The following is a 17,716-nucleotide window of genomic DNA, read 5'->3' as shown; positions in this document are numbered from 1 at the left end:
CTTCTCGTATTTCATATTCCTTTGTTAGTATGCAGAAATCTGGGAGAGAGAGAATTTGGATTCTGGAACCATGACAAGATGTAATAAAGCCTGCTACAGTGTAACATGCCCTCTCTGGGTGTTGGATCTCTGGTGTTTTCACATTCTGCTTGTCTCTTTATGAGGATCTGATAAGGCTCCCGCCATTGTAGTAGCTATTGTAGGTACCAGTGTGCTCCCATTTCCTCTCTGAGGCCTTGTCTAAACATACAATTTAACTACATTGGTTTAGAAACAAAGTAAATTGGTACAACCCCCTTGTGTGGACATTTACATTGGTTTAAGGGTGTCCTGTATTGATTTAGCTATATCAGTGTAAGGCATTCTCACACTGCTTTGAGTGTCCACACTATAGAGTTTTAATTTAATTAAGCCAGATTTAATTAAGTCAGTTTCCAAACTGATTTAGTTCAATCAGTTCAACCTCTATGTGTACACAAGGCCTACCTAATTGGCATTGATCTCCACAGCTCCCTTCTCTTTTAAATGATCCTTTGATTGTCCTCCTTTCTGAAGTTGCCATTGTTTTCTGTTATAGTTGAGTAGCAGGCAAGTTTGGGTTTGAGAAAAGGCTCGGTTCAAGTCTGACTATTGTCCACAAATCTCAGTGATTTCCTGATTGAATTCAAACTTGCCCCTGCATTCCAGGGGTGAAATCCTGGCCTCACTGAAATCAACAAGAGTTTTGCTATTGTTTTTTATGGATTCGGGATTTTACCCTAAGCTAAAGCTAAAAGCTCTTCAGGGCAGGCCCTGTGGAAAGGGGCCAGTGCTCTCCTTTTCAACTGGTTGTAGGGGATAATCTTGGCTCAAGTGATCATGAGCTAATTCAGTTCAAACTGAATGGAAGGATTAACAAAAATAAATCTGCAACTAGGGTTTTTGATTTCAAAAGGGCTGACTTTCAAAAATTAAGGAAATTAGTTAGGGAAGTGGATTGGACTGAAGAATTTATGGGTTTAAAGGTAGAGGAGGCCTGGGATTATTTTAAATTAAAGCTGCAGAAGCTATCGGAAGCCTGCATCCCAAGAAAGGGGAAAAAATTCATAGGCAGGAGTTGTAGACCAAGCTGGATGAGCAAGCATCTTAGAGAGGTAATTAAGAAAAAGCAGAAAGCATATAGGGAGTGGAAGAAGGGAGGGATCAGTAAGGAAAGCTACCTTATTGAGGTTAGAATATGTAGGGATAAAGTGAGACAGGCTAAAAGTCAAGTAGAGTTGGACCTTGCAAAGGGAATTAAAACCAATAGTAAAAGGTTCTATAGTCATATAAATAGGAAGAAAACAAAGAAAGAAGAAGTGGGACCGCTAAAAACTGAGGATGGAGTGGAGGTCAAGGATAATCTAGGCATGGCCCAATATCTAAACAAATACTTTGCCTCAGTCTTTAATAAGACTAAAGAGGATCTTAGGGATAATGGTAGCATGATAAATGGGAATGAGGATATGGAGGTAGACATCACCATATCTGAGGTAGAAGCGAAACTCAAACAGCTTAATGGGGCTAAATCGGGGGGCCCAGATAATCTTCATCCAAGAATATTAAAAGAATTGGCACAAGAAATTGCAAGCCCATTAGCAAGAATTTTTAATGAATCTGTAAATTCAGGGGTTGTACCATATGATTGGAGAATTGCTAACATAGTTCCTATTTTTAAGAAAGGGAAAAAAAGTGATCCAAGTAATTATAGGCCTGTTAGTTTGACATCTGTAGTATGCAAGGTCTTGGAAAAAATTTTGAAGGAGAAGGTAGTTAAGGACATTGAAGTCAATGGTAAATGGGACAAAATACAACATGGTTTTACAAAAGGTAGATCGTGCCAAACCAACCTGATTTCCTTCTTTGAGAGAGTAACAGATTTTTTAGATAAAGGAAACGCAGTGGATCTAATTTATTTAGATTTTAGTAAGGCGTTTGATACTGTGCCACATGGGGAATTATTAGTTAAATTGGATAAGATGGGCATCAATAGGAAAATTGAAAGGTGGATAGGGAATTGGTTAAAGGGGAGACTACAACGGGTCCTACTGAAAGGTGAACTGTCAAGTTGGAGGGAGGTTACCAGTGGAGTTCCTCAAGGATCAGTTTTGGGACCAATCTTATTTAATCTTTTTATTACTGACCTGGGCACAAAAAGTGGGAGTGTGCTAATAAAGTTTGCAGATGATACAAAGCTGGGAGGTATTGCTAATTTAGAGAAGGACAGGGATACCCTACAGGAGGATCTGGATGACCTTGTAAACTGGAGTAATAGGAATAGGATGAAATTTAATAGTGAGAAGTGTAAGGTCATGCATTTAGGGATTAATAACAAGAATTTTAGTTATAAGCTAGGGACGCATCAATTAGAAGTAACGGAGGAGGAAAAGGACCTTGGAGTATTGGTTGATCATAGGTTGACTATGAGCTGCCAATGTGATATGGCTGTGAAAAAAGCTAATGTCGTCTTGGGATGCATCAGGAGAGGTATTTCCAGTAGGGATAAGGAGGTTTTAGTACCGTTATATAAGGCACTGGTGAGACCTCACCTGGAATACTGTGTGCAGTTCTGGTCTCCCATGTTTAAGAAGGATGAATTCAAACTGGAACAGGTACAGAGAAGGGCTACTAGGATGATCCGAGGAATGGAAAACTTGTCTTATGAAAGGAGACTCAGGGAGCTTGGCTTGTTTAGCCTAACTAAAAGAAGGTTGAGGGGAGATATGATTGCTCTCTATAAATATATCAGAGGGATAAATACCAGAGAGGGAGAGGAATTATTTAAACTCAGTACCAATGTGGACACAAGAACAAATGGATATAAACTGGCCACTAGGAAATTTAGATTAGAAATTAGACGAAGGTTTCTAACCATCAGAGGAGTGAAGTTTTGGAATAGCCTTCCGAGGGAAGTAGTGGGGGCAAAAGATCTACCTTGCTTTAAGATTAAACTCGATAAGTTTATGGAGGAGATGGTATGATGGGATAACATGGTTTTGGTAATTAAATATTCATGGTAAATAGGCCCAATGGCCTGTGATGGGTTTTTAGATGGGGTAAGATCCAAGTTACCCGGGAAAGAATTTTCTGTAGTATCTGGCTGATGAATCTTGCCCATATGCTCAGGGTTTAGCTGATCGCCATATTTGGGGTCGGGAAGGAATTTTCCTCCAGGGCAGATTGGAAGGCCCTGGAGGTTTTTCGCCTTCCTCTGTAGCATGGGGCATGGGTCACTTGCTGGAGGATTCTCTGCTCCTTGAGGTCTTCAAACTACAATTTGAGGACTTCAATAGCACAGATATAGGTGTGAGGTCTTTTTTAGGAGTGGTGGGTGAAGTTCTGTGGCCTGCATTGTGCAGGAGGTCAGACTAGATGATCATAATGGTCCCTTCTGACCTAAATATCTATGAATCTATGAATCAACTCTCTCTGTGATGACGTCACATCACACAAGTTTCTTCTGGTCATTACCTACCCTTGCTTTTGCATCACAGTCTGTCTGCCCATTCATATTTACAATGGTCAGGTTCTGTCTGACAGATCCAAATACTGTTGGCATGGGAAATTACGGTTTCCACGTAAATCGCTACTATTATTTTGTATATTACTAGCTAGGAATCTCTCGCTCTCTCGCTCTCCCTCTCCCCCCCACCACACCATTCCACCCCCTCCCCTTCTCTTTTTCTCTAATTTCCTGCCATAAAAGATAGATGATATGAACATGGTCTTCTGTCAAAATAACATTCAAATACCTTTCCTGAAATAAGTCATGTGAATTGTCTGATATATAAACAGTATATGTAGATTTTTTTTTATTTTTTGTTTTTGGAACTGAGCGGGAATTCACAGCTTTGGGGGTATCTGATATTCTTTACTTTTGTAGCTCAATGAAGGGAATATTCCTGAGTCAGTGGTAATGTTATAGCTGTTCTCTTGATTGTTGTTTGTTTGCCATTAGATTAACCGATCCACAAACTTCTGTTTCCTCTTGTTAGAATTCCAGTGCCAGCTCTTGCTGAGCACAACAGGGTCTCTACTGCAGTAAAATAATGACTGTTATCATATGGAAGAGACAGGGGATGGGAAGCAGAGAAATAGACAAACAGCAAAACAAAGAAGCAATTGAATCAGAAATGGAAAAATAAATGCTAGTAAATCATAAAAGAAATGTGGCTTTCATCATCAGACTGTATTGCTTATTTATTTTCTAATATTTATATATTAGGTTATATCTAAGTTTGCACAGTGCTTTATAGAAAACGAAAGGAAGTCGTTCTTCTCCCAGAGACCTTACATCCTAAATTAATCAAACACAGGAAATATGCGTGGTGGGTTAGACCCCCCCTTCCTGGGGTGCTACCAGCCTGGGTCCCCCCAACTCTGTATTGCTGTGTCAGGCTCTCAAGTCCCCTTCCAGCATACACACACACACAGGTAGGGACACACTCAGCTGTAGAGTCACAGAGTCTGCGATCAGCTCTCTGTGAGAGGTCTCAGCTAGGGGAATGCCCAGTGCTCCTGTGCACACTGTATAGAGATCTATATAGCATAAGCTGATAAAAATGTTCCCCTCCCTCAATGTGGAGAAAGCTATGCACAGCTCTTCCCCCCCCCCCCCCAGTTATGAATTGCACAAACTGGGTTTTGGAATAAACAAAAAAAAATATTACCTACAAAAGTTAAATTTTAAGTGATTATAAGGGATAGCAAACAGAACAAAGCAGATTACAGAGCAAATAAAACAAAACACACAAACTACACTTGATACACAAAAGAAACAGGTTACAAATAGTAATTTCTCACTCTAAATGTTGTTTTAGGCAGGCTGCAGAGTTTCTGCCGCTCAGATTTCCAGTTATTTCTCTTCACAACCTAGACGCTTGTTTCAGCCTGGACTCAACTCTTGCCTTTCCCCAGCTTAGTTCCTTTGTTTCTTCAGGAGTTTTCAGCAGTATTCCTCCTTGGGCAGGGCGGCAGTGGAGAATAGCCCTGATTAACTCACTTCCCAGCCTTAAATAGGATTTACATAAAGTGAGAATCCTTTGTTTCCAGTGGAGAAATATCAGCAATGTCCAAGGTTGTACTCCGTACCAGGTGACATCATCACATGACCTTGCAGTGTTAAAGCAACCATGAGACAAGATTTATTTGTAATGTCCCCAGGAAGGAACTCCAGGAAGATGAGAGATCATTACCTTCAAAGACCCATTCTCTTTCCTAATGGCCCATTCAGGCTGATTGCCTACTGTCTTGTGGGCATTTCCCAAGTACACACACAGTTGTAATTGTTACATAGTCAATATTCCTAACTTTGGATACAGAAATGATACATGCATGCAAATTGGATAATCATATTCAGTAAATCATAACCTTTCCAATGATACCTCACATGACCCATCTTGCATAAAACATATCTCAGTTATGCTATATTCATATTACAACTATATTTTTATGAAGAATATGGGATGCAGCATCACAATATGATGGCAAAAAAGGAAGGGAGAGAAGGGATGAAGGTTAAAACAAATTTAAAAAAATGTGAAACAAGTAGTTGGGAGTGAAGTTTGAAAGATCAGATGACATTTCAGAACAGAGTAAGGTGAAAGAGAAGAAATGTTGAGAACTGGATTAGAATTCCTCAGTGGGAAAACTCACTGAAGGAAGTGGATTTTAAAAGAAGACCTGGAGGTTGAAAGAGAGAATGCTTGGAGAGGAAGCAGGATCCAGGCATGGAGAACAGAAGGGAAGAAGGGCCAAAGTTATGCGTGAAAGTAAGAGAGAAAGATAGCATCAAGATCAGAAGCCTTTGTTTAGAAATTGAAATTGGCAGAAATGGGCAAGGGAGCAGACCGAAAGAAGATCAGAGCTGTAGGTAAGGTGGACTTGTGAAGTGTCTTGAAAGTAAGGAAAAGGAGGTGAGGGGAATCCTGTGGCTCTAAGCCATCTTTGTGCCCTCCTGATGCTCCACTGTGTAACTTAGGCTCCCTTAAGTTATGGCAGCCTCCCCAGCCTGCCGTATGGCCACAATACTGCCCAAAATCTCCACAGTGCTGCATGCTATAGGTCTGTCCCACCATGCCTGATGCATCAGGGCTTGAAAGTGGTTCCTTGGAAGATAGTCTTATGGACGTCTTCCACATTTCCTGTGCCAGCTGGATACAGATACCTTTATGCGGCTAGCCTTTTTACCCCGTATATAGGTGCTGTGGGGATGAGGCTGTCACTCAAGAAGTGTAAACTTGATGTAGAAAGAATTGTGGACCTAACTTAGTAGCTATAATATTGCTCTAGAACTACAGAATAGTTATGAAAAAATCAGTATATTTTTTGGTTTATTAATATTAATGAATTCATGTCCTGGAGACAAAAATATTGGCGAATAATTGAGCAAAAACAGAAGTCTGAGTTTGTGATATATCACAAGGCATGTGACAAGTTATGTATGAGGCATATGGTGCAGTATGTTTTTTTTTTTGCCTGCCCATTAGTAGAGTAAGTTCATTTTCAAAGGTTGGGTTAAGAAGACTCTAGCTATCTGTTCACATTGAATTGCTGAAAGATCTCCATTGGATATAATATTTTTACATAATGATTTCTTCAGAAAAGGACCATGCATATTTAGTTTTGTCTTTTCCAACTTTTTGTGTAGTCTGTCTTATTCACATAGTATGGCACCATTTAGCAAAGCATTGAAGCATTTGCTTAACTCCATCTTTGTTCAGCAATGCGCTCTAGTTAGCAAAGGACTGAAGTATTCTGGTAAAGGTGTTACAGTGCTGAAAAGGTCTCCTTGTAGGAAGCGTCTCTATACTTGGACAAAACTTCAGAAAGAATTTTCAATTTATAATTTCTCAACATTGTTATTTTATGCTACGGTACTTTTCGTAGAGTTTTCATAGAATGTTAAAGATGGCTAAGGATCATGTCTCATTTGTGAGCCAGATACTGAATCAATTTCACAGGTATAAATCCTTTGACACCTTTGACGTCAGTAGACTGATTTGAGATTGAGACCTGTATAAATCAGATCTGAATCTGCTCCTATGTTTTGTAAAGTGCCATGTAATTATACAGTTGCATGTAGATATCTGTTGTTTGACAGTAATAACAGCGTTTTTTGAATTTTTTTTGTTAAATATACTTTTTTCAGTCTTTCATATCGCTCATCCTCATTCACAGATTCCTGGCTATTGAGGGCTATCTGCATACCCAAGTCATGGCAGGAAAGATATGGCTTGCTGCTAATCTATAAGCCAGAACCTTCACTGGTATAAATTGTCTTAGCTCCATGGAAGTTAATGGAGCTACGACAACTTATACCAGCTGAGGATCTGTCCCTAAGTTTTCAAGTGGAAAAACTAGATAGGCAACTCAGAACAGAGCCCCTGAAAAGCTGTTACAGCATTTCTCCTTGTAAAAGCGAAGAAAGCACGTTTTGGTCTTTTAGGGCTCTCAGGTTATCAGTGTTTTTCCAAAGGCAATGTAGTAACAGATGGGGTAAATCTACCATTGTCTTTCTGGTAAACTAAATTACAACTGCTTTAAATATAATTCACAATGTTGAGAGCCTAGTTGAAATGCAGGGAGACTGCAGCCTGCTCATTTGGGGGCTCAGTAAATAGATTTTTGTTTTGTTGAGTCTGCCAGGGTAAGTGACAATAGTTAGGGCTACGATTGTTTTGCAAAGGTCATAAAAATCACAGAATCTGTGACTTCCAGAGACATCTGTGACATGAGCCCACAGCACCTGGGAGCTGCAGGCTCCCCCCGCCAGCCATGGTGGCTGGGAACTGTGGGGACCCCGAGCTCCCAGTTGCAATGGGCGGGGGGAGGTTACCACAGGAGCTCCCAGCCACGGAGGGGGGGGCAAGCCATGGGCGGCAGGGGGACCCTGCAGCTCCCCATTTTGTCATGCATATTTTTAGTAAAAGTCACGGGCTTCTGTGAATTTTTCTTTATTGCCTGTGACCTATCCATAACTTTTTTACTAAAAATGTGCACGACAAAATCTTAGCCTTAACAATAATACAGCCAAAGATGGTGGGAAGAGTGTGGGGAGCGGGGGGAGTTGTCCTTTTTGCCATTTTCTCTGGGCTTGTTTTTTGTCACCCTTGGAAGTGGTCAGTATCTCTCCATGCAGGCGAGCCTCACATTTTGAGAGCTTCTGGCACATGGCAGCTAAGAGGGACAAGTGATACTGTAGAGCCCAGTAGTGCAAATGGATCTGAGTGGGTGGACCACAGGGATTTGCCCATTCAGATCTATTTGTAGCTCAGAGACCTTGGTGAGTGCTTTGTGTATTGACTCCATAAAGAATTGTCAGCACTTCTGATGGCAAATGCATGGGGTTTACCTGTGAAAAAAGTGACATTTCTCCCTCAGTGCAGAACTGTACATTTTGATGAATTTGTGATCTTCACTCTAAAGAGACATTCTCCCTCCTGCCTTTTTGCTTTCAATATAAAGCAAGGTAAAAACTGGATAATGAACCTGCAAATGTGATTTTTTCCCTCCTGCTGGCATTACCATTAGTGAGAATTTGTTCTAATAGTTCTAATCCCATTATGATGCGATGGTTTTGTTTTCTGTGGTAGAAATATCAGATGCATTTGCATTTACAATGGGTGAAAATAAAATATGTCTGCCTCCTATGGGGATTGCAGCATCTTCAGATCTAATAGAACATCAAGTTAAAGCCCAGTATTCTTTGAAATGGTGGTGAACCAGTATTTACAAAGGAAACAGTTACTTGACTCTTAACTATACTGGCTCTAATGAGTTTGCCACAATAAAGGAAGAAATCAAATACTATGTAGATGTCAGTGAACACTTGACCACACTCTATCAAGGCAAATCATTTCACTTGGAATAGATGGATGAAAAGAACTTGGTTGGCAAATGTTAGTGCTCAAAAGCCAAATAAATTGTCCTAACCGCAAAAACAAAACATCCCCCCCCAAATAAAAACACCACACCACTAGAGTCAGATTAAATACTCTGCTGACTCTGATATTCTTTAGCAAGGCAAATGTTTCTAAAAAGAGCACGTTAGTAGGAAAAATAGAGGATTGCAGATTTCTAAGCCTGAGGTATACAAACTGTGTGGGTGGAAGTGGGGTAAGGAAGCAGGAGGATAAGCCTTGGAGACAGAAAATAAAGCACTATCAACATTCCTTGGGAGAATGAAAAACTTTCACGTTTTCCTCAAGTAATCAGCTAGACATTTGCTTTGACTATCCCCTGTACCACCAATGATAATTTTTCAGGTGCTGTAATTCCATGGCGTGCTGGGATTTCAGATCATGTAAATGATGCAGCACAAGATGTGAATTACATGTTGTGTACGTGGTACACTATGCTACATTGAATGCTTAGTAGTACTGAGTGGAGATACGAGTGTGAGAGCCTGATTCTGCTCTCTCTACAGTGAGCACTCTCTATCAGGAGTAATTTAATTTATGTCAGTGAATTTATGCTAATTTAAAAGTGATGTAAAAGCACATTCTGTCTTCCCATTTATATGATTCACCATTAGCTAATAAAAGCACTTGAGTTTCTAATTCAGTTTTTTCCTTTTTTTCAAAACTACTTCAAATTCTCTGGGCTGGATCTTCTGGTCCATTTCCAGTGCAGTAGAGCTGACCTAAAATCAACATAATTGGCCAGCTGTAGATTCTCTGTGAATAAGGCAATGCAAGGTTGGCTCAGAGCAGCCATACCAGCTCCTGCATGCCCCTCTCCCCCTTCAAAACTGCCATCCTCAAGCTTGTGGCTGGGATGACCTTATACCAGGAATATTTACTTGCTGGAATTTCCCCTTTGGGCTATAGGTTGCTCTGCATAATTTAGAGCAGCCCTGAGGATGCTTTAACTTTTACCAGGGTGTTGGCAGGCCCCTGGCCAACCCTGTGATTGATGGAGGGTAATGATGACTTAAAATAATGTTTGTTCCATCCCCAACCAGCTGTGCACCAAGTAAGGCTTAGCCATTAGAAGCTTTGGCCCCATCTGTTCTGTACAGTACTTCATAGCTATTGTGTAGTTCAGGGATGCCAAACTGTGTTTTGCGAGCCACATGTGGCTCTTTTACTATTAAAGTGTGGCTCACAAGCCCCGCCCCCCATTCTCTGCCTACCAGACTGGGGGAGGGGAGGAGCTCAGGACCTCTCCCTGGTAGTGGGGTTGGAGCTTCCGTCCAGCAGGGAGGAGGGTCTCGGGGCTTCAGCACTGCAGGGCTCACCTACAAAGGCTTGAGGCTTCAGCACGAGTGGGGCTGAAGCCCCGAGCCCCAGCTCTTGGCAGGTGTGTCCCGGCTCTCGAACTTCTAAAGATTGTCATATGCGGCTCGGAGGGCCAGTAAGTTTGGTCACCCCAGATATAGTTAGTCTGAGGAACTAAACTTTGTGGAAGCCTTTGCTCTAAAGCCAGTGGTTCCCAAACTTGTTCTGCCACTTGTGCAGGAAAAGCCCTTGCCAGGCTGGGCCAGTTTGTTTATCTGCTGCGTCCGTAGCTTCGGCCGATCGAGGCTCCCAGTGACCGCGGTTCGTTGCTCCAGACCAATGGGAGCTGCTGGAAGCAGCGGCCAGTACGTCCCTCGGCCCGCGCTGCTTCCAGCAGCTTCCATTGGCCTGGAGCAGCGAACTGCGGCCGAACCTGCGGACGCAGCAGGTAAACAAACCGGCCCGGCCTGGCAGGGGCTTTCCCTGCACAAGTGGCGGAACAAGTTTGGGAACCACTGCTCTAAAGCTATTGTTTCATGGTAAAAGCAGATGATTATTTCAATGCCTATCACTGCAAATTATTGGTTGTCTGCAACATCCTTCTTCTTAGGGTCTGGTTAGCTTTAATTGTTCATTCAATGAGAAGTGTCGTAAGAAAGCTTAGAGAGTAATTAATTTGTTGATCCATATTTGACAGATTTTGTTATATTTTAGCCAGAAAAGACCAGCATATTTTTTAAAAACATGACTATGAGCAGAATATGTGAGATTGTATCTAATGTTCAGAACAAGTTTTTTTTCCTTTTCTTTTTTTCTTCCTTAAGGTTAGTGGAAATGAAACGCCTAAAATATGAGCGTTATCATTGTATTTATAAATATTTGTCATTGGCCAGTCTGGAAGAGCCAGGAACTGGATTATTTGCCAAGCCCATATGCAGCCTCCTGCCTCAGTTTCCAGGTTTCCACATATTTGTAAATTGCTGTTGAATAAGGAAAATGAAGTTTCACGTATTGTACTTGAGAAACCCTCCCCAAGCTGTTCAAATATGTTACCAATTTTGAATAAGAACAATATATATAATAAGGAGGAAGAATAGCCATACTGGGTCATACCAAAGGTCCATCTAGCCCAGTATCCTGTCTTCCGACAGTGGCCAATGCCAGGTGCTTCAGAGGGAATGAACAGAACAGGTAATCATCAAGTGATCCATCCCCTGTCACCCATTCCCAGCTTCTGGCAAACAGACATTAGGGACACCATCCCATCCCATCCTGGCTAATAGCCATTGATGGACCTATCCTCCATGAATTTATCTAGTTCTTTTTTGAAACCTGTTATAGTCTTGGCACTCACCATGTTCTCTGGCTTAGAGTTCCACAGGTTGACTGTGTGTTGTGTGAAGAAATACTTGCTTTTGTTTGTTTTAAACCTGCTGCCTATTAATTTTATTTGGTGACCCCTACTTCTTGTGTTATGAGAGGAGTAAACAAATAACACTTCCTCATTTGTTTTCTCCATACCAGTCATGATTTTATAGACCTCTATCATATCCCTCCTTAGTTATCTCTTTTCCAAAGTCCCAATCTCTCCTCATACGGAAGCTGTTCCATGCCCCTAACAATTTGTGTTGCCCTTTTCCGAACCTTTTCCAATTCCAATATATCTTTCTTGAGATGGGGCAACCACATCTGCACGCAGTATTCAAGATGTGGGCATACAATGGATTTATATAGAGGCAATATAATATTTTCTGTCTTATTATCTATCCTTTTCTTAATGATTCCCAACATTCTGTTCACTTTTTTGACTGCCGCTGCTCCTTGAGTGGATGTTTTCAGAGAACTATCCACAATGACTCCAAGATCTTTCTTGAGTGGTAACAGCTAATTTAGACCCCGTCATTTTATATGGGGATATATGTATAGTGGGATTATGTTTTCCAATGTGCATTACTTTGCATTTATCAACATTGAATTTCATCTGCCATTTTGTTGCCCAGTCACCCAGTTTTTGCCCAGTTACCAACTCTTTTGCCATCTGTTTGGGACTTACCTATCTTGAGTAGTTTTGTATTATCTGCAAATTTTGTCACCTCATTGTTTTTCCTCTTTGTCCAGATCATTTATAAATATGTTGAATAGTACTGGTCGCAGTACGGACCCCTGGGGACAGCATGAGAGATGGTGCAGTATTTCCCTGTAGTAATGATGGGAAATTACTGTACTTACTCTGATACCACTTTGATGTAACTGTTGGTAAATGGTGAAGTTGGTAATGATCATTAACATACCATACAAAGGTAGAAGAAGATGGGAAGCTTAAAGGTTCATCACTACCTGACCTTCTATACTTGGTGGAAATGGATAATGTGGGATTCCTTGTACCCGATCCCCACAGGAGACCACTGTGTAATGCTCCAGAGGAAGGTGGGAAAAAACCCAAAGTCCCTGCCAGTTAGCCACGCATGTTGAGAAGATTCCTTCCTGACCACAAAGCTGAAATTTCCTCTTTTGTCTGTTCAGGCTCAAATTAATTATTCCTGGATGTTACAGCATACAGGCCTGATTTAAAGCTCATTGAAGTAAGTGGAAAGACTGTATTGACTCCAATGGGTTTTAGAGCATGCCCTGTGTAGGGATGGTAGAGATCTACAGTGTTTTGAAGTTTCATAAAACCTTTAGAACCATGTCCGTGATTAATTTTCAATTATGTGAAACACTTTCCTCCTCTTTTAAATTATCTTCAAGGAAAATGTAAGATGTGCTTTTTAAAAAAAATTCCATTTACAAGATGGAATGCTACACTCCATATTCCCACTTGATCAGTTTAATAACAATGCTTTTCTGAATTGGGATCTCAATTTGGAATATGGTGATTGTGTGTCTAAATGTCCATAAATCAATTCATGGACCAAATGTCCAATAACATCTTGCTTACAGTGGAAAAAAATTATCTGGCTTTTTGAATCTCAGAAAGAGATTGCTTCAGAGAGTATAGTAATGGTGGTAGGTGTCTAAAATCAGAGAAGAGGGAATTTGAAGTCCTAGGAAAGCCTGGGAAAAGGGATTTTATTTTAAAATACTCTGACTCTGGTATGCAGGTTACTGGTCACTGCTCTTCCTCTTGAATGTCAGTTAAAGTTATATCACTCCTTTTGTTATAACACGCACACTTTCAAGATTAAAGATTCACTCCAGTCTGACTCCTGACATAGGTTTCAGCACTGTAGATCAGGGTTATTTAAAGATCACTTTACTGTGTGTCATATTTCAATCTCAACATTTTGAGCTGGTTTTTTCAGCTGTGGTAGAGTTAAATAGGTAGGGTGAAATGCTGACTCTACTGATGTCAATCGCAAAATTTCCTTGATTTAAACAAAGGCCCGATCATTAACCTAGGTAGGAGAGAATACAGGCAGAAGCCCAGCAGCAGATTGGGGGCTATCCTGTTTATTGCACTCAGTGTAGCATGTATGATTACCTGCTCTGTGGGCGGGTGGCATATATGTGCATTCAGTGCAAGGAGCTCCTGGCTTTCAGAGACCACGTAGGGGCTTTGGAGGCCAGGGTGGCGGAACTGGAGGAGCTAAGGGAGGCAGAGAGGTACGTTGATGAGGCTTTCCGGGACACTGTAGATTTGTACCACCTCTGGTCAGACAGCCCCTGCGCTGTTAAGGAGGATGAAAGGCCCAGGGACGGAGAGCAGTCAACGGGAGCAGAGGGAAACCTTCCCATAGTTGGGACCCTCCTTCCAGATGATGTTGGGGTATCCTCTCTCACCAAGGTTACCTTTCCGGGGGAGGGAACTCCAGTCATTAGGAAAAGGCAGGTGTTAGTAATGGGAGATTCGATCATTAGAAACATAGATAGCTGGGTTTCTGATGACTGGGATTCCCGTATGGTGACTTGCCTGCCTGGCGCGAAGGTTGCGAATCTCTCGAGGCATCTAGATAGACTTACGTGTAGTGTGGGGAGGAGCCGGTGGTCATGGTACATGTAGGTACCAATGACCTAGGGAAGGGTAGGAGAGACATCCTGTTGGCCAAATTTAGGCTACTAGGAAAGAAACTGAAATCCAGGACATCTATGACAACTGGGAAAACTTTGGGATAGGGGGAGCCTAAACAGGAAGGATGGGCTCCACCTAAACCAAAGTGGATCCAGACTGCTGGCACTTAACATTAAAAAGGTTGCAGAGCAGTTTTTAAACTAGGAGATGGGGGAAAGCCGATTACTGCAGAGGAGCATAAGAGACTAATGGATGAGAGAATAATAATGGATGAGAGAAATTAGGTTTTTGAAAAGAATCATTTATCCTCTGAACTACGGTTTAATTTGTCCATTAAACTAAGATGCTGTTCTTTGCTTTTAGAAAAATACTCCCTAGAAATGATTCCTTAGGCTCTTGATGTGTGGTGGTATAACGCAATGGCAATTGATAATATACAGTCTGAGATCATACACAGAATTCTTGGTAAATTATACAGTTTGGTTCACGTAATTCTTTTTGTCTAAAACAAAATTGAATTACTTCACTAAGAGGAGGGAAATTATCATAAAGAGCATTGATAAACACTTAGTTTCATACACACTTTGTTAGTTGCTGACTTAAGTAAGACAGATATTTGGTTGAAAACAATTGGAGCCTGGGTTTGTTTGTTTGCTTGCTTTTTCTTGTAATTTGTTTTCATGTTCTTTGAGTTCTCATCAGACACATCTTACAAATTAATTTTTAAAATTCAGATATGTAAACAGTAAGCATTATTCTGAAAGGTTTTCATTTCCAGTAGCAGTATTATTGGAATATGATGATTCACTCTGGAGAAATGGTTTAAGAAATTAAATCAAAAGGGGACTATTATTATTACTAACTCTCTCTAGAGCAAGTTGGGATTTGTTCACTGAGCCAGTTGCTGAATGAGTCCTTAATGATGGTGGGAAAAGCTACAGTAATAGTCCTTCTATTCTGTGTAGCTTCCTATATGGCAGTCATCACTGCAGTATCTGAGTGCATTAAGTAATATGACTGTCTTCTGTCACGTTTGTTCTCTCATCCTCTTCCCAGAGGAAAAATGTATGTAGTGGACTGTCTTGTTTTGGTAGTATGTTTTTTGTTTTGTTTGGGTTTCTTATATAGACATGCCACTGTATATTTATGTTAGAGAAGGCAAGAGCAAATAAATGCATATTGCATGTGGAACAGAGTTTTGAGTGTCTGCAAACAACATAATGACTTTCCAGAAATTTAACTTAGGACCTATTCCTTGTTCCTCACTTATTCCTTATTCAAATCAAATGCTATTGTTTTCAGCATTAGCTTGGCATGAGAATGGAAGGTTTTACTAGCATCCTTATCAATTTAGCATGAGTTAACTATAGCTCTCTAGTGAGTTTACTGTCATAAGAGTAAAACATTAAACCAAACATACATCCAGATAATATTTCAGAGGCAATACTGGGTATGCAAAATCACAGACAATGGAGTTATGAGTAGGAAAGTTATGTTCTGGTTTCAGGATCACTCCAGTAACACTAGTTTTATTGTGGCCATGCTAGGTATTCCATCTCTAATATCTTTTGTAGATCACATGCAACAGGCACTTGCTTATTTACAATCAATTGCAGATCTCTGAGTAATTAATGTAATTTTTGAATTTCCGTCAATTTAACAAAAATAATTGCTGGCTCTTATAAATGATACTGTATATGCAGTCATAAAGAGGTGTGCTTTGCACTGAAGGCAGCAAAAACTCAGGTGTATTCTAAGCCTAAACAGTCTTCCAGTGTTCCAAATAAGGATGAGAACTCTTGCCTATAGAGAGATACTTCTGAATCTCTTTGCTTCCTAGTCTATAGTAAAATCCATCTTTTACAGTGACTTTTTATGTTGAATAGGTCTTTCCCTGCTTTGCATGTAAATCTTACACTGCTGTTGAAATTAATTATAAGTAATGGTGTGTACTCTGTTCCATTGCTGTAAGATCTCACTTCCTCTGCGTGTGTGGATTTCCCTTGACCATTGTTCCCGTGTCTGTCTCTGTAGTTCTGATTAATTCAGAAGACACCTGAATGGAAATTCCAGACATCCCATTCACCCTTAAAACTGAAGAATATCCTTTTAAAATGTATAAATCCTGTATCTGTAATCACTGCAGCGCTGCATATGATGCCGTCCTTGACAGAAATGTGGCTATTAAGAAGCTCAGCCGACCATTTCAGAATCAAACGCACGCCAAACGAGCTTACAGGGAGCTGGTCCTCATGAAGTGTGTGAATCATAAAAATGTAAGTTTTCTTGTGGGGACCGGGGGATGTTGTGTGCTTGATTTGTTAGGGAAAAAGTCACATCCTTTCATGCTGTAATGAGATACTTTAACTTATGACTTCTGCTATTTTAAGGGCTAGATCCTGACCCAGACTACACACCTACATATTGTAAGAACCCTACGTGGGCTACCCTAACTTTGGGTCCTGGCACATGTGAATAAGCATGGCTACTCCCTTGCTTGCTCCTTCTCCAGAGGAGGTGGGCAAAGAATGGATGGAGCTTTGGCTTCACCCTCTATTTGCTGGTATTGGCCAGCAGTAAATTACTATCCTTCCAGGAGCATGGAGGAAGCGGGAAAGGGATTGTGACTCAGGGGAATGTCTCTGAATCATGCTACCTCCAGGAGCTACTTCTGTGGTGGTGCAGTGAAAGCACACCCCTTGCTCAGAGCTCTGCCTAAAGTCACAATCCTAGCCCCTATGTTGGAGTATTTGGTTTATTGACATTATGAAGATTCTCTATATTGATAATCCTGTAAAGAGCCTATGGAGCACAATGGGAATCTGATATGCTTTTCCTCTGTCATGTAAGAAGCTGTTACTGATTACTTCATTGCCAACAGTTTGGATAGTTCATACTAATGCTGTGTAACCAGAATTTCTGAAGCCACGTGCTATTTTGTTTTATTTCTTCTTAATCTTAAGAAATGAACAATGACAGCAGATTTTTAGTCTCTTAATTCTCCTTACCTCCGCTTGCCTTGTGAATAAACATTTTCTTTAGAGTTGTACTGGAATGGCATCATAAGGGTGTACATTCGTGGTGCCCACATACGTATTCAGTGATTGGAATGAAATGTTTGATACCGTGTAGTGTTGCTTGTGGCTATGGGATACCCATGGGTACCCCATCTCATCGTTCAAATGTTTCTCTGATAGTTTCTTTTTTGTGCAAACTCGCCACTCCTGTTTCTGCCCTTTTTTCCATAATTGGCCAAACCATGGTATGGAAGTCCCAAAGAAATCAGTAGAACTACTCATGTGAGAAAAGCATGTCGTTTTATTTGTAGCATACTGGCTCTTAAGATCCAAGGCTAGTATCTTCCTATGTCTGTGGACTGATTCTAGCACACTGGGGATGCTACAAATAATAATGATCATCGACAGTGCACATTAGTTTCCATTAAGAGTAAATTAATAACAGTTCATTA

The 17,716-nt window shown here is 40.8% G+C and overlaps 1 protein-coding gene across 23 annotated transcripts in view; it reads left to right on the top strand.

The window, feature by feature from the left end:
• MAPK10 (mitogen-activated protein kinase 10) overlaps positions 1-17,716 on the top strand; it is a 266,180-nt gene that overhangs the window by 159,050 nt on the left and 89,414 nt on the right. For all 23 annotated transcript variants that reach the window (XR_012158459.2, XR_012158458.2, XR_012158454.2 and 20 more), the window contains one exon: positions 16,394-16,523. Coding sequence is in view for 18 of the 23 variants with exons in the window: in XM_073340583.2 (XP_073196684.1) it covers positions 16,394-16,523 (130 nt within the window). In the remaining 5 variants the exon portion in view is untranslated. The remainder of the gene's footprint in view (positions 1-16,393; positions 16,524-17,716) is intronic.

The sequence above is a fragment of the Lepidochelys kempii genome, chromosome 4 (assembly GCF_965140285.1).
Source record: "Lepidochelys kempii isolate rLepKem1 chromosome 4, rLepKem1.hap1, whole genome shotgun sequence".
NCBI classification, from domain to species: domain Eukaryota; kingdom Metazoa; phylum Chordata; order Testudines; family Cheloniidae; genus Lepidochelys; species Lepidochelys kempii.
Note: the sequence above shows the minus strand (reverse complement) of the source record. Positions and strands in the feature narration are given on the sequence as shown.